At 45.1% G+C, this 24,907-nt stretch overlaps 1 protein-coding gene across 1 annotated transcript in view; it reads right to left on the bottom strand.

The window, feature by feature from the left end:
* Positions 1-1,610: 1,610 nt before the first annotated feature.
* LOC143284839 (uncharacterized) overlaps positions 1,611-24,907 on the bottom strand; it is a 44,864-nt gene continuing 21,567 nt past the window's right edge. The window contains exons 3-5 of the mRNA XM_076591905.1: positions 14,022-14,240; positions 11,624-11,875; positions 1,611-6,149 (exon numbers count right to left, since the gene is read on the bottom strand). Of these exons, the coding sequence (XP_076448020.1) occupies positions 5,859-6,149; positions 11,624-11,875; positions 14,022-14,240 (762 nt within the window). The 3' untranslated portion in view covers positions 1,611-5,858. The remainder of the gene's footprint in view (positions 6,150-11,623; positions 11,876-14,021; positions 14,241-24,907) is intronic.

Here is a 24,907-nt window from a genome sequence, read left to right as displayed (position 1 = left end):
GTGGCTCTCCTGAGCCGACGCCCTTTTATGGATCTCAATAAGGATGTCTAGCCACCCGCCTCACCAGTCCCGGAATGGAGCAGTGGGAGTGCCGGTTTAGTCGCCAGCAACCCGACCCTGAACAGGTTGTACTGGATTACAGGTTACCAGTAGCAGATCTAATGACCTGACCTGACAATAATGGGTACATTCATACTAAATACTGTTGGCTAGCCAGTCAGTATTTATTTTCTATGAAAGTATACAATTATACTGAACATGGTCAGCCAGCTATTATTTGTATTCTTTGTTATGGAGCATTCATACTAAACACTGTCAGCCAGCCAGTATTTATGTTCTTTGTTGTTGTTTTTTTGATTGGTTAACATTGGTGTATTTTGATTGGTTGGTAATGTTATCAATAAGTAATCTGTCGTTTAAAAAAAACATGAAAGGACTCCAGTTCCAGTTGTTTGATTCTGAATGAGCCTTTGCTTGGAGAGCAGAGTGTTGAAGCCTGTTGATGTTTGACAGCTGTCGGCTCTGTCCCTGAACAATGCCGATGTCTGGCTTCAGGTGATGTTTAGTATGGATGTACCCATAGCTGATCTCTGGGCCTTCTTTGCCAAGGATAGGTTTAGTATGGATGTACCTCGGTTAATCTGGAGCTCCTTTGCCCAGGGCTTGTTTAGTTCAGCTGAACTTATAGCTTGTGTCTTGAGCTCCTTTGCCCACGTTAGGTTTACTACAGCTGATGTTTGAAGCTCCAGACTTTTTATTTGGGTTCATTAAAATGTTTCATTTTTCTTCAGAAAGGTATGAACTGAATCTGATAGCCATGCAAGTTGGATACTTTATACCATGTTAATAAAAGTTCATTGAATTTTAGCACATACTGTGTTTGCATATTTTCTGTTGCAATCTTTTATTACTCCAGATGCAGTTTGCAAAGTTCTTGGGAGGGGAAAGAAAGAAAGAAATGACAAGCTAAAACCTCATGAAACTAGTTGCTGAATGCATAACTGAACACATTTTTTTCAAAACAAATGTAATTGACACGCCTTTCACCACAGCAGAGTGCTGGGCCTGCACACGGGCTAATTAACACACCACCATTTCTTTCCTGGTTGCATGTAGCCCAGCTGACCACATAGTGCTGAAAAAACTCAATAGCAATCATGTAGAATCTTAGAGAGACAGCGACAGAGGGAGGGGAAAAAAAAAAGGACAGCTGTCATGTTCTTGCACGTAAACCAAGAACATGCCTATATGTTGACCTTATTCTGTCAATTTTTCACCAAAACATTGAATAGACATAAGCATACCCTCTATACATAATTTCATACTCTTCACAAAATCTTACATAACACGCATACAAAACCAAAAAAAAAAAAAAGCGACAGATGAGAGAAAATCTAGCACAAATTTTCCAGAAAGTGGAGAACATGTCCAAAGCATCCACATTAGAGGAATCAACAAAGGGCAGTGTACTTTCAATGTGCCTGGTATTTAACTGCAACTTTTAGCCAGGAAAATGTAACTGGGTGTCTGAACATAATTCCTGGTGCATCGTCGTTTCCATCATTTACAATCAAGGAATACAGAAACAATCAACAACCAACACAAGAAACCTGTGTACATGATTTTCTGTTCTGGTAACTACCAAATATATAACCCATGAGAAAAACTTGCTGAACCTGTATCGCCATCAACATAAACCACACACCTGGCATCATCTGTGGAAGACTATTCTTCATCCCAGTCTCAGAAGAAATAAAATAAGTGATTTACGGATTTTTTTTTTTTTTTTAAATGTATAAAAAAACAACACATTAACATGGATGTCAAAAGATGCCAAGCATTGTCAGATGAACTGTTTGATTTTTTCATTTGGACACGTTAACTTTTGACATGGTATTGTATCCGTAGTGATCATCGGTACTTCATGTAAATGCATTTTCTTGCATATATTAATGATAGATTACAAACAGAGCAAACTCAACACACATCATCCAATTAAAAATTGTTTTCAATCAATAACAAGGCAGTAATCAAGCACACAAACTATTTAGGCAAGGTCTTTGGTTCGATACATCACCAGCGGCAGAACGGCCAAGCATCCATCATTTCTTGGGCTACAACAACGGCAGCACCTTGGAACTTCCAGAACCGGAAAAAATGTTTTAAAAATCCCAATACAAAAAAACAGCCAAACATAAATATTTTCCTGTTCAAAAACAGCAAGAGAAAGAAGACACCACAACTAGGCTATTCACATAAATATTCCAGCTGTTTTTTGTTTTTTTTCATGTACATCTTATTCAGCTGCATATCTGTTACTTCAGCACAGAAGCGTAAAGATAAAACCCAAAGCCATTCTTACAGAGAGGTGTGGGGGGTGAACACCCTTAAGAGCCAGGCTATATCACCCACACCTCCCCACCAAATCCTCACTGGATGATGCATAGACTAGACATATTGTGTAGCATGAATCACGCATCCATCAATTTTGAGATGTAGCTGGGATGTAGCAGTACACATGGAATCATTTTGTGAGTGAATTGTACAGTAAGCCCACAACAGCAAGCAACACTGTATGAAGCAGTGCCATAAAACACCACTTTTAGGCAGTGCTAAAAACTGATCAGCCTGACAGTTAAGTGAGAATGTTCATCTTGCTGAAGTCTTCAAGAGAGAAACAAATCCACCAAATGTACTGAAAGCAGAAAATATGTGGTAGATTTGCTGAGGAAGCATCTGCAGCGATGAATGCATGTATGTCTACCTGCTCATCCGTTTCTTCTTCTCGGTATGTTCATGGACCACAACTCCCAAGTGTTCTCTTGTTTTCTGCAGTGGGTTTTTTGTGGACATCTGTTTTTGTCTGGCACCCACGCTCCATTTTCCGGGGTGAGTGCACGGTGGTGGATATGTTCATGTTTCCATAGCCAACACACCACTGACACATAATACACAATCTTAACAGGCCTGACTTCTGCGTGTTTGCTGTACATACAACAGAACATAGGACACCAGCAGGTCCACACACGCATTGCCCAGGGAGATCAGAAAAAACTCATTTTGCACTTATAAGATCTCAAAGACCCACAGATAGAAATCCAACACAAACCACTCGGCTCTCAAACCTGTCCTCGTCTATGATGAAAATGATAACGAAATTTGCCAAGAAGCTGAAAACTATGAAACATTTTCTTGTAAATACGAAACACGGTTACTATTTGACACCACAGGTTTCTTATTGCAAAATTACTTCTTTTTTTTGTTGTTTGTTTGATATATGACTTTTTTTTCCATATTCCATCTCTTTCAGTCATGGCCGTTGAGTAAAATGTAAACAGACAAAGCGAAGCAACTCAGTTGTCAGCAAGTAGCTTTCACCCTCGAACATTTCAGTGGACATTCAGATTCTGTTCACCGACAGATAATTACACCACCAAATGAACCATCAACCATCAGAACTGACAAAAATTCACACCACAATATTGAAGCATCAATACTGACAACAATCAGTGAATCACTGAATCCAGTAAAAAAAAAAAAAAAGAATAAATAAAACTATTCACCTGCGTACAAATGAACTAAAAACCAGTTACTATCATAAAAAAATTATCAATAAATTGAAGTAAAATTTCTATTTAGAAAAAAAAAAGCTAAAATTAAACGTTCAATGTTCAATTAAAATGTAAAACATGAAACAAAAAGTATACGATATAAAGTTGCAGTGAACTCCACCAAAATTGTTACACTATTGGTGGATTTTCAATTCAACCAAATTACTGTCAAATTTCAATGGAGTGTATTTGTCATGATCAATCAAAAAAATAAAACGTTAACACATGAAACAATTCCAGACAACAGTATGTATTCTGCATATTCAGTAGTATTTCACTGCAGAATGGTTTGATTTTGAATTGCCATTGCATTTACTTTTTTTTTTATGTACATTTTTTTTTTTTTAATGAAATTGAAATCACATGTGAAACACTTATCTGCACATTCTTGGACTCATTCACTCACTTTTACTCAGTTTTCGTTTTACAAGGAAGGTTGGTTGTTTTTTGGTTTTTTTTCAAGAACAACATTTACAATGTTACGCAGATTAAATATCGTATAAAAGTGAACTAATTTAAAAACAAGAAACAAAGCAACTTTTTTCCAAACCTTTTTTTTTTTTTTTTTTTAAGTACAACAAAACATTTCCAGGAAAAAAAATTCCTGTCACAGTGAAAAACTATTGATGTGGACACACTGAACTAAACTGTTCTGTACATTCTTTTTCTGTACTGAATGATCAGTCACTGTTTTATTATTACAGCATTTACATTTTTTGTGTGTGGTGTACAGAAATTTTGTTTTTTTCATTGAAGACCTTGTTTCGTGATGTCCCTCCGTGGGCGCTGATGGACTTCTTAAAAGAAGTGAACATTTTTAACCAGATTTGAAGGTTTTAAACTATGGAAGTTTTTTTTTTTAACTTAGGAGTGGAAAGTTTGAAGTGGTGACTCGTTTTAATTGTTGTTTGTTTTTTTTTTACCCTTGTAGTAGTTATTAACGCGGCGATAGCCTTGAGATGGCCTCAGTGGTCGGCGAGGCTCTAAGCACCATAATTTCATTTCAATCAAATAAAGAACAAGTGAAATCTCTGAATACAAATTTTAGACCTACTCAACCTGCAAAGACTGTTCATTCATCTATCTACTACTTTTTTTTTCTTTTTTTTTTTTTTGGTTAAGAATGTTTACAATGTCAAGTGGATCTGATCAAGAAACATTTAACTCTTCAAAAAGTTATAAAAAAACAAAACAAAAAAAACAAAAACAAACACCAAATCTAATGTCCAAGAAGAAAAAACTGATTTTTTAAAAATCAACAATAGAAATCCTGGATACAATAGGCTACATAATAGTATTAATGAAATAAAACTGTTTCCAGACTATGTTTTTGAATATTCAACAAACAGAATCACCAGATCATTTTTTGTTCTAAGGGGTGTGAGCGTATATGCATGCGTGTGTGTGTGTGTGTGAGTGTGTGTTAAACAATTTAAACTACACTCGGATCACCGTGGTTAAAAAAAAAATCACTTAAAAAATAATAATAACAATAAAAAAAAAAAGTGACAATCTATGACAATCTGGAAACGTCACCAACCACAACCACCTCATTTTAAAACCATTCTGCCAGCATTCTCTGCTCTTGACATTGGTTCTCTCCCTTACAGTGTCATCCACACACTCGGGTACATGCGTAGTTTGTACACTTGTACATACAAGAAACAGAAACACAGACAAACATCATACTATCAAGCAGCTGATGAGAACATTAGCACTTAAATAGGCACACTGGATATAAATATTGTACCTAGTAAGCTGTTCATAAACTGTTAACAGAATATTCTAAAATGTCACTAAAACCTTTTTTTTTTTAATTTAAAATTCAAATTTGCGTATCTCTCTTTGGCATTCATCTTCTATTACAATTAAAGAAAAACATGATTTTCTGTGTCCAATAAAATCACACGTAAATTTAAAACTGAGCCATTTTCTGGGTAAAATTTTGTACAGTCTTATTTCTTTAACAGCACCCAACAAATAAAAACTGAACACAAACCCCCAACCTCCCACCCCCAAAAAACAATGGAATCAAATAACTTTCCTTTTAATTGAGCCGACTGAATAACAATTTCAAAAACACCCATTGGGATGCACCCCAAAATCAACCAACACTGTAAAAAAAAAAAAAAAAAATTACCAACATAAACACACACCTCGCCCCCCCACTTCCTTTGAAAGGAGGGGACCCATAACTTCACACACAACAAAACTTTACAACAGGCTAGCAAGTTCAATCAAATGCGCTCACTTGGACGACACGTACTTGTACAGACGTGAGGCCTGGTAGCACACGTCCTCCGAATCATGGCGCGTCAACCGGTAGACCTTGTTGCGCAAAACCTCACGACTGCCGTGGGCGACAAGGGCAGACAACAGCGTCTCGGGCGATGGAGCTTTCTCGTCAGGGGGCAGGGTGGAGGGCGTGAGACCCCGCTCCTCCATGATGGCCATGACATTGGCCAGGAAGGTCACCGTGCGCAGCAAAAGGTCGGCATTGTAGTTGACGTCCAGGAGGTCCAGAAGACAGCTCGGGGCCTGAAGGGAAAGGGAAAGGAGGGGGGGGGGGGGGGACCACACGTGAGGAGTGCAACATGTACTACCAAAGTCGTGTGTCTGACTAGGACTGTCAAAACAGCAAGAGGAGGCAACTTGCTGTCCCTACCATCACAACAGAGACAGGAGGCAACTTGCTGTCCCTACCATCACAACAGAGACAGGAGGCAACTTGCTGTCCCTACCATCACAACAGAGACAGGAGGCAACTTGCTGTCCCTACCATCACAACAGAGACAGGAGGCAACTTGCTGTCCCTACCATCACAACACAGACAGGAGGCAACTTGCTGTCCTTATCATCACAACACAGACAGGAGGCAACTTGCTGTTCCTATCATCACAACAGAGAGAGGAGGCAACTTGCTGTCCCTATCGTCACAACACAGAGACAGGTGGAAACTTGCTGTCCCTACCATCACAACACAGACAGGAGACAACTTGCTGTCCCTATCATCACAACAGAGACAGGAGGCAACTTGCTGTCCCTATCATCACAACAGAGAGACAGGAGGCAACTTGCTGTCCCTACCATCACAACACAGACAGGAGACAACTTGCTGTCCCTATCATCACAACACAGACAGGAGGCAACTTGCTGTCCCTACCATCACAACACAGACAGGAGGCAACTTGCTGTCCCTACCATCACAACAGAGACAGGAGGCAACTTGCTGTCCCTATCATCACAACACAGACAGGAGGAAACTTGCTGTCCCTACCATCACAACACAGACAGGAGGAAACTTGCTGTCCCTATCATCACAACACAGACAGGAGGCAACTTGCTGTCCCTACCATCACAACACAGACAGGAGGCAACTTGCTGTCCCTATCATCACAACACAGAGAGGAGACAACTTGCTGTCCCTATCATCACAACACAGACAGGAGGCAACTTGCTGTCCCTATCATCACAACACAGACAGGAGGCAATTTGCTGTCCCTATCATCACAACACAGAGAGGAGACAACTTGCTGTCCCTATCATCACAACACAGACAGGAGGCAACTTGCTGTCCCTACCATCACAACACAGACAGGAGGCAATTTGCTGTGCCTATCATCACAACACAGAGAGGAGACAACTTGCTGTCCCTATCGTCACAACACAGACAGGAGGCAACTTGCTGTCCCTACCATCACAACACAGACAGGAGGCAACTTGCTGTCCCTATCATCACAACACAGAGAGGAGACAACTTGCTGTCCCTACCATCACAACACAGACAGGAGGCAACTTGCTGTCCCTACCATCACAACACAGACAGGAGGCAATTTGCTGTGCCTATCATCACAACACAGAGAGGAGACAACTTGCTGTCCCTATCGTCACAACACAGACAGGAGGCAACTTGCTGTCCCTACCATCACAACACAGAGAGGAGGCAACTTGCTGTCCCTACCATCACAACACAGACAGGAGGCAACTTGCTGTCCCTATCATCACAACACAGACAGGAGGCAACTTGCTGTCCCTACCATCACAACACAGACAGGAGGCAACTTGCTGTCCCTACCATCACAACACAGACAGGAGGCAACTTGCTGTCCCTACCATCACAACACAGAGAGGAGGCAACTTGCTGTCCCTACCATCACAACACAGACAGGAGGCAACTTGCTGTCCCTACCATCACAACAGGGAGAGGAGGCAACTTGCTGTCCCTATCATCACAACAGAGACAGGAGGCAACTTGCTGTCCCTATGATCACAACACAGACAGGAGGCAACAAGCTGTCCCTACCATCACAACACAGACAGGAGGCAACTTGCTGTCCCTACCATCACAACAGAGACAGGAGGCAACTTGCTGTCCCTACCATCACAACACAGACAGGAGGCAACTTGCTGTCCCTATCATCACAACACAGACAGGAGGCAACTTGCTGTCCCTACCATCACAACAGAGACAGGAGGCAACTTGCTGTCCCTACCATCACAACACAGACAGGAGGCAACTTGCTGTCCCTACCATCACAACACAGACAGGAGGCAAATTGCTGTCCCTACCATCACAACACAGACAGGAGGCAAATTGCTGTCCCTACCATCACAACAGAGACAGGAGGCAACTTGCTGTCCCTACCATCACAACACAGACAGGAGGCAAATTGCTGTCCCTACCATCACAACACAGACAGGAGGCAACTTGCTGTCCCTATCATCACAACAGAGACAGGAGACAACTTGCTGTCCCTATCATCACAACAGAGACAGGAGGCAACAAGCTGTCCCTATCATCACAACAGAGACAGGAGGCAACAAGCTGTCCCTATCATCACAACAGCAAGAGAAGGCAACTGGTGGGTTGTGGACACAATAACATACCCAGAATGCAAACACCCGAAAAGACAGTACGGCTGCCTACAAGGTGGGGTAAATAAACAAAACGGTCATACACGTAAAACGGTACATGTTTGACTGAGTGTGTATGTGTGCATGCCTGAAATCTGACTGAATGACATAGGAAACGAATGAAGAGCATCTTATGGTAACCGTCAGTCAGCTCTACCCAAGTAAGCAGCCTATTGTGCAAATTTCCCCCAAGTTTGTAAAGCACTTAGAGCCTGGTCTCTGATGGAGGATAGGCAATACATAAGTATCCATATCAAATCAAATCAAATCAAATTGCTGTCCCTATCTGGGCTAAAATTTGATTACAGTGATGAGTGTCTTGCCCCAGTAACTTCCGCTCAAGTGGAGATCCTTTCAAGACGCTGTCGTTCCGTTCAACTGACCACGCCACGCTATTGTTCAAACACAAGTGCTGTCTTTGCCACACGACTGTGTTTCCTGCGAGGTCCACGCGTGCGCGAAAATACCTCAAGCAAACGCTTCCGGCGTCACGGATTGCTATTCCCGTGAGCCCCACAAGTGGGTAAGAACACCTCAGGCGAACTGCGAATAGCGCGAAATGAAATCGTAGGTTCGCGGTTGGCAAAATCGTAGTTTTTGTTACTTGGCCGTAGTGCCGTAGTTTGGGGGCTCGAATCGTAGGAACTACAGACAAATCGTAGTACTAGGCAGGTCTGCGGCAGTTAAATCCCCACTCTCTCATCCAAGAGGGCTTTAGAACAGCAGCCCACTGGTTGAAGGATTCGAATTTCCAGATGAGGATCCTGGGTTTGAATCCCAAAAAGGAGGATGTATTTGTATTTGTATTTCTTTTTATCACAACAGATTTCTCTGTGTGAAATTCGGGCTGCTCTCCCCAGGGAGAGCGCGTCGCCATACTACAGCGCCACCCATTTTTTTGTATTTTTTCCTGTGCACAGTTTTATTTGTTTTTCCTATCGAAGTGGATTTTTCTACAGAATTTTGCCAGGAACAACCCTTTTGTTGCCGTGGGTTCTTTTACGTGCGCTAAGTGCATGCTGCACACGGGACCTCAGTTTATCGTCTCATCCGAATGACTAGCATCCAGACCACCACTCAAGGTCTAGTGGAGGGGGAGAAAATTTCGGGGGCTGTGCCGTGATTCGAACCAGCGCGCTCAGATTCTCTCGCTTCCTAGGCGGACGCGTTACCTCTATGCCATCACTCCACATGTGGTGGCCAAACAGAGCGCCACACATTTGCCGGAGTTTTCTGAGGTGAATTCCCAGTTTCAGCAGATCTAATGGTGGAGTTGGGTCTTTTTTTCCCCCCAGTCTCCCAGGTCAACATATGTGCAGATCTAATGCCTGAACCCCCCCTCCCTGTGCATACACAGGTCAAAATCAAATGTGCACATTAAAGAACCCACCATTTGGAGGTTTAGTTGCATTTCTTGTGAAGAGAGAGACAGAGAGAGAGGGGATGAGAGAGAGTGTACGTGTGCATGTGTGTGTGCGTGGTGTGTGTGTGCGTGGTGTGTGTGTGTAGATGTGCAATGCGGTTTGGCTGACTGAAATGGAGAGGCACGTAAATTTCAGTAATCTGTATATTTGTATATAGGTATTTCCATTTGGTGCCATTTAATTTATCTAATTTATCTTTTTATTTTCTATTCATTTTATTTGTTTGTTGTTTTCTTCTTATGCTGGACATGTGCTGCTGCCAAAAAGAAAATCTCTGTACCAAAGTATAGACAATAAAGTTTGTGTATTGTATTGTGCATCGTTATTGTTTATGGAAACAAGAACATTTCCAGCATGCATACTCCCAAAAACAAGACAGGTAAAAACACAGTCAATCACTTAGAAGCCAACATGCAAATGAATGTGGGGATGGCAGTCCAAAACTGCAGAACAACAACATAGGGCAGAAAAAGATGTGGGAAGATGTTCTACAGTGGGAAGTGTACATCTTTCTGCGTCTTTGGTTTTTTTCCCCAGTGTGGTCAGGGAAAATGTTTCTGGGCAAATGAAGATGTCCCTTTCATTATGAACGTTTGTACACAGCACAAGCACACACATACAAACACATGCACTCACGCACCCCACCACACCAAAAAAACCCCCCCACACTCAGAAATGCCAAGCCCTGTCAAGTGTGTGTGGGAACAATCAGGAAATTTCATGAGAACGTTTTGAACTTGGGAGGAACACTCGGAGTCCAAGCCACATCAGCAAACAGGCAAAGACGCTGTTTGACCCAGACGCAACTTGACTCAGCCGCTCTCTCTCTTGTTCGGGCATATGATTAAGCTGACTGGTCCACTCAGTGTTGTTTCAATGTAAAAATGAGCATGACTAGCTGAGCATTGTCACGTGAGACTTAGGTTGGTACTGACTGCCCTGGCGTCATGATCAATACGTCTAGAGCGTCTGGGTAATGTTACGTTATGTAGTCAAAAATAGGACTCGAACAATTTTGACACTGGAGTACCGTTGGAACAAACTGCAATCGAGATTAACAAAATACTGTGAAATCATAACAGTTGGCATCTCTGAAGATGTCCCTCTCATAATGAACATTTGTATACAGCACACACACACACACGCACACACACACACACACACACACAACGGGCGCAATAGCCGAGTGGTTTAAGTGTAGGACTTTAAATCTGAGGGTCCCGCGTTCAAATCTTGGTAACGGCGCCTGGTGGGTAAAGGGTGGAGATTTTTCCAATCCCCCAGGTCAGCATATATGCAGACCTGCTAGTGTCTGAACCCCCTTCGTGTGTATACGCACGCAGAAGATCAAACACGCACGTTAAAGATCCTGTAATCCATGTCAGCGTTCGGTGAATTATGGAAACAAGAACATAGCATGCACACCCCTGAAAATGCTGTGTGGCTACCAGCATGGCGGGGTAGAAACGGTCACACACGTAAAAGCCCACTCGTGTACATACAAGTGAACATGTGAGTTGCAGCCCACAAACGAAGAAGAAGAGGAGAAGAAGAAAGTCTGCTTCAACCACTCTGCTACTGAGCCCGTCTGAAAATGTCCCTCTCGTAATGAACATCTGTATAAATCACACACACACACACACACGCACTACCACTACCACCACCCACACCCACCTTGGCAGCCAGCATGTGGGGCACCATGTCGGCGTTGAGGGACAGGTTAACCAGCAGCTTCAGGCACTGGAGCCGCAGGGGAGTGCTCTGGCTGGTGTCCAGGAAGCAGTACAGCTGTTGCAGCAGCCGCGTGTAGTGGCCATGGTAGGTCGGCGTCGTCGCCACGTTGGTCAGCGGCTGCAGGCAGGCCAGCGTCACCGTCTCCGAGATCCCCTCCGTCATCAGCAGGTCCGTCAGCGCCGGGAGGCTGCCCTGTCGGCAGGAGGTCGTCGTCATGGATACACAGGGGACGTCAGATAACGTGTGTGTGTGCAAAACAGGGTTGTTGAAAGGAGTCATCATCACGGATTCACAGGGAAGTGGGTACGTACACAAAATGCCGTGTTGAAAGGGTCATCGTCATGGATACACAGGGATGTACATATCAGTCATATGTACATGTCCAGAATGGGGTGTTGAAAGGAGTCATCGTCATGGATACCACAGGGATGTACATATGTGCATACTCAAAATTAGGTGTTGATTGTTATGGATTCACAGTGACATGGGGTACATGCACAAAATGGAGTGTTGAAAGGGGGTCATCATCATAGATACACAGTGATGTACATACATATGTACATACACAAAATGGTGCGTTGAAAGGGGCTGGCGTCATGGATACACAGGGATGTACATATGTACGTACACAAGAGGCGTTGAAAGGGGTTGTCAACATGAATACACAGGGATGTGGGTACATGCACAAAATGGGGTGCTGAATGGGGCCATCATAACAGAATCACACAGATATGTACATATACGAACATGCACAAAACGACGTGTTGAATGGGGTCATCATCAATCATACAAAGATATGTACCGGTACATGCACAAAATGAGGTGTTAAAAGGGGTCATCATCATGGATACACAGATTATGTACATATGCACAAAATGAGGCGTTGAAAGGGTTGTCATCATGGGTACACAGGGACGTGGGTACGTGTGCAAAATGGGGTGCTGAAAGGGGTCATCGTCACTGACACATATGCATAAGTAAAACTATAACGTACATACGTACATGCACAAAATGAGGTGTTGAAAGGAGTAATCGTCATGGATACTACAGGGAAGTACATACGTACAAGCACAAAATTGGGTGCTGAAAGGGGTTCTCGTCATGGACACACAGGGGTGTAGGTACAAGCACAAAACTGTGCAAGTGGTTGTGTTGTGTTGTGTTGTGTCGTGTTGTGTCTTGTGGATAGTTTGCCTATTTTTGAGAGAGGTAGGGGTGGGGGGCGGGTGGGGTGTGTGTGTGTGTGTGTGTGTGTGTGTGTGTGTGTGTGTGTGTGTGTCCCCCCACACCCCTCCTCACTCAGCACTTCACACACACACACTCTTCACTCCCCCCCCACCCCCCAAAACCCCTAACAAACACCATCCCCTGCCTCCACACACATGCTCACTCGCTCCCCCCCCCACCCCCCCCCACACCCCCCCAATCCCCCCAACACACACATCACCTTCCTCCCCTGACACATTCACTCTCACCTCCCCCCCCCCACACACACACACACGCCACATACATATGGCCCCCGGCCCCAAACACACACAAATACAGACACACACAGACATGCAAAAACACAAACAGAAACACACAGACCACCAACCACCAACACACACACACAACACACACCTCCAGCTGCGGCTGACTCTTTATGTCCCCAGCCCCTGGCCCCAAACACACACACACAACCCCACCCCCCAACACACACAAACCCCACCACCCAACCCCCACACACACAACACCCCCCCCCACCCCACCACACACAACACCCACAACACACACAAACCCCACCCCCCAACACACACAAACCCCACCCCCCACACACACAAACCCCACCCCCCCAACACACACACACACCCCACCCCCAACACACACACAACCCACCCCAACACACAACAAACCCCACCCCCCAACACACACACACAAACCCCACCCCCCACCACACACCCCCCCCCAACACACACAACACACCCCACCCCCAACACACACACACAACCCCACCACCCCACACACCACAACCACACCCACACACACACAACCCCCCCCCAACCCACAAACACACACACACACACAACCCCACCCCACCCCCACACACATCCACACCCACACACACCCCACAACAACACACACACACATCAATACCCCACCCACCTCCCTCCCTCCACAACACACACACACACATCAACCCCACCCATTCCCCAACACACACACACACACACACCACACACATTCATTTACTTACTTGTGTCTTAAAAACCATCAGGTTTAATGACAAAAAAAATTGTTCTATTCTATTCCTCACACACACACATACACACACCCCTACACCCCACACACACACACCCACCTCCAGCTGGGGCTGACTCTTGATGTCCATGGCCAGGTTGTTCACCACCCGCACACAGTTCAGGAACAGCGCCTCCACCCCGGGGCCTCCCACCACCAGCCCCTGACCTTCACCCTGACCCCTGACCTTGGACCCCCCGCGACCCCCCAGCAGCTGGGCGGCCAACTTCTGCACCAGGCGGGAGAGCTCGCTGGGCCCCCCGACCGTCCGGATCACCTCCTGGTGGAAGAGACAGAAAAACAAAAGTTTCACTTTCACTTTCGCTTTCTCAAAGAGGCGTCACTGAGTTTTTGATTGATTGATTGATGTGGATACTTGTATAGCGCCTATCCTCGGTCAGAGACCAAGCTCTAAGCGCTTTACATACACGGGGACATTTGCACCACAGGCTGCCTACCTGGGTAGAGCCGACTGACGGCTGCCACTGGGCGCTCATCATTCGTTTCCTGTGTCATTCAATCAGATTTCAGAATCACACACATACACACATACACACTCAGACAGACATGTAACATTTTACATGTATGACCGTTTTTTGTTTTTTTTTATTTACCCCGCCATGTAGGCAGCCATACTCCGTTTTCGGGGGTGTGCATGCTGGGTATATTCTTGTTTCCGTAACCCACCGAACGCTGACATGGATTACAGGATCTTTAACGTGCGTATTTGATCTTCTGCGTGCGCATACACACGAAGGGGGTTCAGGCAGTAGCAGGTCTGCACATATGTTGACCTGGGAGATCGGAAAAATCTCCACCCTTTACCCACCAGGTGCACCGAGATTCGAACCCAGGACCCTCAGATTGAAAGTCCAGCGCTTGAACCATTCGGCTGTTGCACAAATCCATATATACGCTACACCACATCTGCTGGGCAGATGCCTGACCAGCAACATAACCCAACACGCTTAGTCAGGCCTTGAGTGCATGCTTATATATTTGTGTACCTGTCATGAGTGGATTTCTTTTTTTGCGTAATTTTGCCAATACTTTTCTTGCCACGGGTTTTTTTCATTACGCCAAGTACCTGCTGCACAGGAGGCCTCGGTTTATCATCTCATCCGAAAGACTAGATGCTCAGTTCCATTTTCCAGTCAAACTTTGGGAGAAAGGGCAAGAGCGGGATTCGAACCCACACCCTCACGGACTCTCTCTGTATTGGCAGCTGAGCGTCTTAACCATTCTGCCACCAAGCTGTCTCATAACCTCGACCTGACGGGCGCAACAGCCGAGTGGTTAAAGCGTTGGACTGTCAATCTGAGGGTCCCGGGTTCGAATCACGGTGACGGCGCCTGGTGGATAAAGGGTGGAGATTTTTACGATCTCCCAGGTCAACATATGTGCAGACCTGCTAGTGCCTGAACCCCCTTCGTGTGTATACGCACGCAGAAGATCAAATACACACATTAAAGATCCCGTAATCCATGTCAGCGTTCGATGGGTTACGGAAACATGAAAATACCCAGCATGCACACCCCCGAAAACGGAGTATGGCTGCCTACATGGCAGGGTAAAAACGGTCATACACATAAAAGCCCACTCCTGTGCATACGAGTGAACGCAGAAGAAGAAGAAGAAGATAACCTCGACCATTTATATCACCTGGTGAAATAGACAGTAAAACAATACAAGCTGTTTGATAAGTGGGATAGGGGGGGGGGAAAAAAAATCCCTGCACAAACTGTTTTGATAAAGACCAAAACTAGGGAGTGTGTGCAGCCCACTTTTGTGGTGGACCTTTTGTCGCTCACAAAGATAAGAATAACTTGCGTGCTTGCCTTTTTTTTTCTTTTTTTTTTCTCCGCGGGACGGTTGGCCCTCGCCGCTTCGTTTGTCGGCCAAGTTAAGTCTTGCTGTGCTTGTGCCCCAGCGTTGATGCTTCTCGTTCTCTCTCTATTGATTTCTTCCTCCACCACTCGTTTTTTATTCATTTTCTTCACTTTATTTATATCTCAGCTTAGTTTTGTTCAAAACTCATGTATGTTCATGTCTTCTAGTTATGATGACATCCGTCACATATTCAGTATGTACATGTGTCAGGACAGGACTTTATATAAGATTTTCTTGTTGTCCTGTTCATCGATATCTGTGTTGTATTGTGACATGTTCCAAATAAAATACTGTTTAAACCATAAGAATAACTTTATTATCTCCAACAGAAGAAATTTGGTCAGGTGCATTATCACAACATAGACAAGTAAACAACATGGGGACTATAACTGTACAAGTCAACAACAGCTTTTATGAATATTACGAAGATACAAATGTAAAAAATATCTTATACACCGTTTCATACATACATCCACACACTGCAGGTAATAACTGGTATTCTTAATGTAAAAACAGATAGAATTAAGAAACACTATTTGAATATAATTATAAACATAGCCTACTATACTGCACACTGATTATAATAGATAAGATAAGAATAAAGATACATTACGGAAAACTGCAACCAGATAATCAGCACACACCCGCACCCACCCACCCCCACCCACCCCACACACGCGGATTACTTGATTAAACAAGAGTAATAAACATATGTTCTCAAATAAAAGCATTTCACATATTCGCTTTTAAAAACATTGCAATTAATTGCAAAAGCCAGAAGTAGGTCATGAGATGACACGGGCAACCCACCACCGACTGGCTTCTCTGAGTCTGCACTGCTTTTGTTCAGACAACTTTTCGGCAGAGTTAACTCACTCAGTACGGCCAGTCCTCTCTTCTCCTCTACACAGACCCCTCGGATGTCCAGTGGGTGTCTCAATGACCCAACCTTTTAGCTTCCGTCGTCAGAATTGTGGTATTCTTTATCAACATTCACCTCTTCAGTATAAGAGCCTTCCGCTTGCAATATTCTGATGATGGTTAACTGGCATGAAACGCTGTTAACGTCGTCTCTTTCGCCGTTCGTATGGAGAGAGTTAATAATAAATGGATCAGTTTGAATACGGTATGGCAGAAATGTGTCAAGGAACGTGCACAAAATAAACACAGAAGACTAAAGCAAATGATGGGTGCAGTTATAAAACCAAATATATCTTGTAAACTCGGAAAAACGGTCACCGAAAGTGTTAAAAATCCTTTTGTCAGAACACCCTCCCGACAGTCATGTACCCACCAGAGGTGTTGAAACATCTGACAACAAGAGAGGCAAGGCCTTCAAGACTCACTTGTGATAAATTAAGTCCCCAAGCATTAATTACAGAGTAATTTCCCTTTTTTACTACCTGCACCAAAACGTTTGCAAAATAAATAAAACTTCCATGCTTAGCAAAAGAAGTTCCTGTTTGAACAAAAAAATGATAATAATGACTGCTCTTGTTGTTGGGTCAGAATATCAGATCAAAGTGCCAAGTTTAGAGAATACAAAAAATATAAACAGTAAATGCAGTTTGCATATAATTAGGCTTAATTTTTTATTCTTTTTGTGCCCATCCAGAGGTGCAATATTGTTTTAAACAAGATGAACGGAAAGAACTGAATTTTTCCTATTTTTATGACAAATTTGGTGTCAACTGACAAAGTATTTGCAGAGAAAATGTCAATGTTACAGTTTACCACGGACACACAGACACACACACACACACACACAGACAACCGAACACCGGGTTAAAACATAGACTCACTTTGTTTACACAAGTGAGTCAATAAAAGCAACTGTCACATCCAGCTCCATGATTTAGCAAAGACTTCTTCGTCCGTAGGCTGCAACTCCTACGTTCACTCTCGTGTGCACACGTGGATTTTTACCTCGCCATGTAGGCAGCCATACTCTGTTTTCAGGGGTACAGCAAAGACAAGAGTCGGGGGAACCATTACTGATGAATGACTGCACTGTGAAGATCAACAGATATTTGAATGAGGACAACAAACTATCACCGCCATCATCATCTGCAGTAAGGTTTAATCAGAGATACCATTCTGGGGAGTGTGTGCGTATGTGTGCGTATGTGTGCGTGTGTGTGTGTGTGTGTGTGTTTGTGCGTGTGTGTGTCTGTGTGTTCATGTGCACGCTTGTGTGTCAGTGTGTGTGTGTGTGTGTGTGTGTGGTGTGTGTGTGTGTGTGGGCGTATGTGTGCGTGTGTGTGTGTGTGTGTGTGTGTGCGTATGTGTGCATATGTGTGCGTGCGTGTGTTTGTGTGTGCATGTGTGTGTCTGTGTCTGTGTGTTCATGTGCACGCTTGTGTGTCAGTGTGTGTGTGTGTGTGTGTGTGTGTGTGTGGTGTGTGTGTGTGTGTGTGTACGTGTGTGTGCGTGTGTGTGTGTGCGTGTGCGTGTGCGTGCACGTGCGCGTGCAAGAATAATTATGTGTATGCATGTGTGCATGCTTCTTCTTTAAGTTCATCTTTTTTTTTTCTTTTATGTCAAACTGACGCCAGTACCCATGCCAATCATCACGTGTATTTGCTCGGTTTCACATCTCTTCCTCTCGAAGTGATACAAGATGAACGCATATGTTGTCAACCCCACATTCATCAAGCATTATCAAGACGTATGTGCACAAGCACAAAATGTCACCATCTTATCTCAAACCTTTACGCCCACCCCACCTCCCACCCACAAGACTGTCATCAAACTTTTAACCTCATAAACCACCAAAAATCCTGCTTTCACGGTCCACATTTTTCCCCTTGAAAAAAAAGAGGAAAATAACACACACAAAAAGCTACCATCATAAACACTCTTGCTTTTTTCCAGAAGTGCAATGCCCTCTAAAAGTAAACAGGGCAAACAGATAAACATGCATATTCCCACATGTATACCAACACACACCCTTCTAGCATCATCCCTCTTAACACGGGTCAGAGCGATTATCATCCACATCAAGGAAGAGGTGTAGTGTGGCATAACATCACTGATAGTTTTTTGGGTGATTTTTTTAATTATTGGGGAAGGGGGGGGGGGGGGTGTGTGAAGGAAGTGGAAGCAAGATGGGAAGGTATGTGTGATGGTGTGTGCATGTTGTTGTTCATTACTTTTATGTCTTTTCACTTCGAGTGATATTGGAATGGGGTTTAAAATAAAACCAAACAAAAAACAAACAAACAAACAAACAAAAAACCGGAGGGGCGGGGAAGTGGGTTGGAAGCTGGAATGGGAGGTGTGTGTGTTGGGGGGGGGGGGGGTCGGTGAGGGCGGGGCGCTGGATCAGGATTTCATGAACAAAATAAGGGAAAAGTGGCCAGTGTGTTTATGGAGAGTATATCATGCTCTGTGTGTGTGTGTGTGTGTGTGTGCGTGTGTGCGCGTGTGTGTGTGTGTGTGTGTGTGCAAGCATGAGCGTAAATACATGTATACGCACATGTGAAACTGTAAGCGCACATACACACACACACACACACACACACAAGAATAACACTGATATGTTGGTGTGTGTGTGACAGACAGAGAGGAGGGGTGGGGGTGGGGGGAGTATGGGAGGTGAGCACTCACACCTAAATGCATTAGGTGTTGTTTCTTCCAAATGCAAGCCTTTCCATTTTTTGACTCACTTGTGTAAACAAAGTGAGTCTATGTTTTAACCCGGTGTTCGGTTGTCTGTGTGTGTGTGTGTGTGTGTGTCCGTGTGTCTGTGTGTCCGTGGTAAACTTTAACATTGACATTTTCTCTGCAAATACTTTGTCAGTTGACACCAAATTAGGCATAAAAATAGGAAAAATTCAGTTCTTTCCAGTCATCTTGTTTAACTCTCTCCATACAAACAGCGAAAGAGACGACATTAACAGCATTTCACCCCAATTACCATCATCAAAATATTGCAAGCGGAAGGCTCTTGTACTGAAGAGGTGAATGTTGACAAAGAATACCACAATTCTGACGACGGAAGCTAAAGGTTGGGTCATTCAGACACCCACTGGACGTCCGAGAGGTCTGTGTAGAGGAGAAGAGAGGACTGGCCGTACTGAGTGAGTTAAAACAATATTGCACCTCTGGGATGGGCACAAAAAATTTTAAAAAATGAAGCCTAATTATATGCAAACTGCATTTACTGTTATATTTATATTTTTTTGTATTCTCTAAACTTGGCACTTTGATCTCATATTCTGACCCAACAACAAGAGCAGTCATATTTATCATTTTTTGTTCAAACAGGAACTTCTTTTGCTAAGCATGGAAGTTTTATTTATTTTGCAAACGTTTTGGTGCAGATAGTAAAAAAGGGAAAGTACTCTGTAATTAATGCTAGGGGACTTAATTCGAATTTGGTTAGGACTTTTTTTTTTCTTTTCCTTTTTTTTTAAACGTGAAGCTTTATAATAACAAATACAGAACACATTTTAACGATTAGATTTTTTTTTTTTAAAGTGTATCACAAGTGAGTCTTGAAGGCCTTGCCTCTCTTGTTTTTCCATTTTCCCTTCCCTGCCCCCCAATCACACGTTGGCACTCAAGCTATCTAATCACTCCCTGCTGTTCCAGGACTCTCACCCCCTTCCACAAGCACTCCTCAAGGAAAACCTTCACCTGACTATCACCACCATCTTCTCTCCTTCATGCCACTATTGCCAGTATCAGTGGTGTTAGCAGTGGAATCATCAACACATATGGAGTGTTGGCCTAGAGGTGACACGTGCCTGGGAAGCAAGAGAACCTGAACGCACTGGTTTGGTTCAACTCACACCGGCAGTCACCAGCGTTTTCTCCCCCTCCACTAGACCTTGAGCGGTGGTCTGGACGCTAGTCATTCGGATGAAACGATAAACCGAGCATGCATTTAGTACACGCAAAAGAACCCACGGCAACAAAAGGGTTGTCCCTGGCAAAATTCTGTAAAAAAAAATCCACTTCGATAGAAAAACAAATAAAATTGCAGGCAGAAAAAAAAAAAAAAAACTAAAACAAAATGAGTGGCGCTAGTCTCAGTGTAGCGAAACGCTCTCCCTGGGGAGAGCGGCCCGAGTTTCACACAGAGAAATCTGTTGTGACAAGAAGAAGAATACAAATTCAAATAATACAAATACAACAAATTCAGTTTCAAAGAGGCGTCAAAGTGTACAGGCTGATCCGCCTATCCAACACAGTATCTGCTTTCAGAAAAAGAGAAAAAAAAAGGAGGGGTGTGTGTGAGGGCGGGGGGGCTGGAGGGCGGGGGGATGGGGGGTCAGGGTGGGGGGGCTGGAGGGAGGGATGGGAGGGGAGTGTGGGAGGGATGAGCAGATAACTGACCAATCTGCTTGTCAAAAAAAAAAAAAAAAATCAATCAATCAATCAATCAAAAACACTTTATTAATCCACATGGAAATTAAGTTGTGCAATCACAGGCTCGTTGTATAAACACTAGCATAAAATCATCATGTCAGGCCTTTAGTATCACCAACATCAGCAGTAGTAGTCGTTCAAGTACTATATATATAACAGTGGTTGGTGGTAGAAGAAGCAGTCTTTTTTTTTTTTTTACCCCAAGTCTGATGATTCCTTCGTGTAACAGTCCATCCATTATCACCCCCAGCACAAGGCAGGCTGTGAGTGTGAACGTGAGGCTACTTTTCAACACATCTTTTTGCATCAGAGAGACACAGAGAGAGATCCGTCTATGCTGAGGAAGAGGAACACTTAAAAAACTGCCAAAACAAAGTGAGCCCAAACAGATGACTTTTGCGCTGCCGGCTTACACTGGTGGAAGCACGTAGGCCAAAATGCCTGTTCTTTCCTCCTTCAAGGGAGCTCAGAGCAAAGGTGTGCTGTTGTCAGTCCATCCATCACCTGTTTGGCTGAGCTCAGCATGCGGTTTTAAGTCTTATCATCATCATCTGCCCACACAGTAACTGCACAGAAATGGCCCAACTGTTTTCTTTCTAAGTTCTTTCTTTCTTCTTCTTCTCCTCTTTTTTTTTTTTTTTTTTTTTTCTTTTCCCTGTTCTGTCTTCAAAAGCTATGACTGAAGAAGAGTAGGTGAAGGAGAAGGGGAAAGAGAGAGAGAGAGAGGACTGGAAAGAGAGAAAGAGAGAGAGAGGACCGGAAAGAGAGAAAGAGAGACACACAGAGAGAGAGAAGACTGGGGAGACGGGGAGAAAGACAGAGAGAGACAGAGAAAGGCGACTGGGAAAATAGGGAGAGAGACACGAACAGGACTGGGGAGACAGGGAGAAAGACAGAGAGAGACAGAGTTGGGGAAAGAGAAAGAGACACAGAGACAGGACTGGAGAGAGAGAGAGAGGGGGGGGGGGTTGGGGGGGGGGGGAGAAAGACACAGAGAGAGAGAGAATTGGGCAAAGAGAAAGAGACACAGAGACAGGACTGGAGAGAGAGAGGGGGGGGGAGGAGAAAGAGAGAGAGAGAGAGAGAATTGGGGAAAGAGAAAGAGACACAAAGACAGGACTGGAGAGAGAGAGGGGGGGGGGGAGAAAGAGAGAGAGAGAGAATTGGGGAAAGAGAAAGAGACACAGAGACAGGACTGGAGAGAGAGAGAGGGGGGAGGAGAAAGAGTGAGAGAGAGAATTGGGGAAAGAGAAAGAGACACAGAGACAGGACTGGTGAGAGAGAGAGGGGGGAGGAGAAAGACAGAGAGAGAGAGAGAATTGGGCAAAGAGAAAGAGACACAGAGACAGGACTGGAGAGAGAGAGAGGGGGGAGGAGAAAGACACAGAGAGAGAGAGAATTGGGCAAAGAGAAAGAGACACAGAGACAGGACTGGAGAGAGAGAGAGGGGGGAGGAGAAAGAGAGAGAGAGAGAATTGGGCAAAGAGAAAGAGACACAGAGACAGGACTGGAGAGAGAGAGAGGGGGGAGGAGAAAGACACAGAGAGAGAGAGAATTGGGCAAAGAGAAAGAGACACAGAGACAGGACTGGAGAGAGAGAGAGGGGGGAGGAGAAAGACAGAGAGAGAGAGAGAATTGGGCAAAGAGAAAGAGACACAGAGACAGGACTGGAGAGAGAGAGAGGGGGGGAGGAGAAAGACAGAGAGAGAGAGAGAATTGGGGAAAGAGAAAGAGACACAGAGACAGGACTGGAGAGAGAGAGAGGGGGGAGGAGAAAGACAGAGAGAGAGAGAGAATTGGGGAAAGAGAAAGAGACACAAAGACAGGACTGGAGAGAGAGAGAGGGGGGAGGAGAAAGAGAGAGAGAGAGAATTGGGCAAAGAGAAAGAGACACAGAGACAGGACTGGAGAGAGAGAGAGGGGGGAGGAGAAAGAGAGAGAGAGAGAATTGGGCAAAGAGAAAGAGACACAGAGACAGGACTGGAGAGAGAGAGAGGGGAGGGAGAAAGACAGAGAGAGAGAGAGAAATGGGGAAAGAGAAAGAGACACAGAGACAGGACTGGAGAGAGAGAGAGGGGGGAGGAGAAAGAGAGAGAGAGAGAGAGAAATGGGGAAAGAGAAAGAGACACAGAGACAGGACTGGAGAGAGAGAGAGGGGGCAGGAGAAAGAGAGAGAGAGAGAGAGAGAGAAATGGGCAAAGAGAAAGAGACACAGAGACAGGACTGGAGAGAGAGAGAGGGGGGAGGAGAAAGAGAGAGAGAGAGAGAGAGAATTGGGCAAAGAGAAAGAGACACAGAGACAGGACTGGAGAGAGAGAGAGGGGAGGGGGAGAAAGACACAGAGAGAGAGAGAGAATTGGGGAAAGAGAAAGAGACACAGAGACAGGACTGGAGAGAGAGAGAGGGGGGGGGGGAGAAAGACACAGAGAGAGAGAGAATTGGGGAAAGAGATAGAGACAGGACTGGAGAGAGGGGGGGGGGGAGAAAGACAGAGAGAGAGAGAGAATTGGGGAAAGAGAAAGAGACACAGAGACAGGACTGGAGAGAGAGAGGGGTGGGGGGGGACACACACACACAGACACAGAGAGGAGACTGAGGAGAGAGGGAGAGAGACACAAACAAGACTCGGGGGGAGACAGGGACAAAGACAGCGAGAGAGAGGACTGGGAAAGAGAAAGAGAGAGACATGGAGACAGGAGGGGAGAGAGAGAGGGAGAGAGAGACACAGAGAGAGAGGACTGGGGAGACAGGGAGAGAGACACAGAGACAGGACTGGGGAGACAGGGAGAGAGACACAAACAGGACCGGGGAGAGAGGGAGAGAGACACAGAGAGAGAGAGGACTGGGGAGACAGGGAGAGAGACACAGAGAGAGGACTGGGGAGACAGGGAGACACACACAGAAACAGAGAGGAGACAGGGAGACAGGGAGAGAGACACAAACAGGACTGGGGAGACAGGGAGAGAGACACAAACAGGACCGGGGAGACAGGGAGAGAGACACAAACAGGACTGGGGAGACAGGGAGAGAGACACAAACAGGACTGGGGAGACAGGGAGAGAGACACATGAGACCGGACTGGGGAGACAGGGAGAGAGACACAAACAGGACTGGGGAGACAGGGAGAGAGACACAAACAGGACTGGGGAGACAGGGAGAGAGACACAAACAGGACTGGGGAGAGCGGGAGAGAGACACAAACAGGACTGGGGAGACAGGGAGAGAGACACAAACAGGACTGGGGAGAACAGGGGAGAGAGACACAAACAGGACTGGGGAGACAGGGAGAGAGACACATGAGACAGGACTGGGGAGACAGGGAGAGAGACACAAACAGGACTGGGGAGACCGGGAGAGAGACACAAACAGGACTGGGGAGACAGGGAGAGAGACACAAACAGGACTGGGGAGACAGGGAGAGAGACCCATGAGACAGGACTGGGGAGAGAAGGGAGGCACACACAGAAACAGAGAGGGGAGAGAGACAAAGAGAGAGGGCACTGGGGAGAGACACATGGAGACAAAGAGAGCGCTCTGGAGAGAGAGGAAGAGAGGCACAGAGAGAGAGAGAGACAAAGAGAGACACAGAGAGTGGGGGCTAGGCAGAGATGGTGACTGGAGAGAGACAGAGAGAGACAGATGGAGAGGACGGAGGGCTGGGAAGAAGAGAGACATGGGGGA

The sequence above is a fragment of the Babylonia areolata genome, chromosome 8 (assembly GCF_041734735.1).
Source record: "Babylonia areolata isolate BAREFJ2019XMU chromosome 8, ASM4173473v1, whole genome shotgun sequence".
Lineage (NCBI taxonomy): Eukaryota > Metazoa > Mollusca > Gastropoda > Neogastropoda > Buccinidae > Babylonia > Babylonia areolata.
This window is presented reverse-complemented; position numbering and strand designations above follow the sequence as displayed.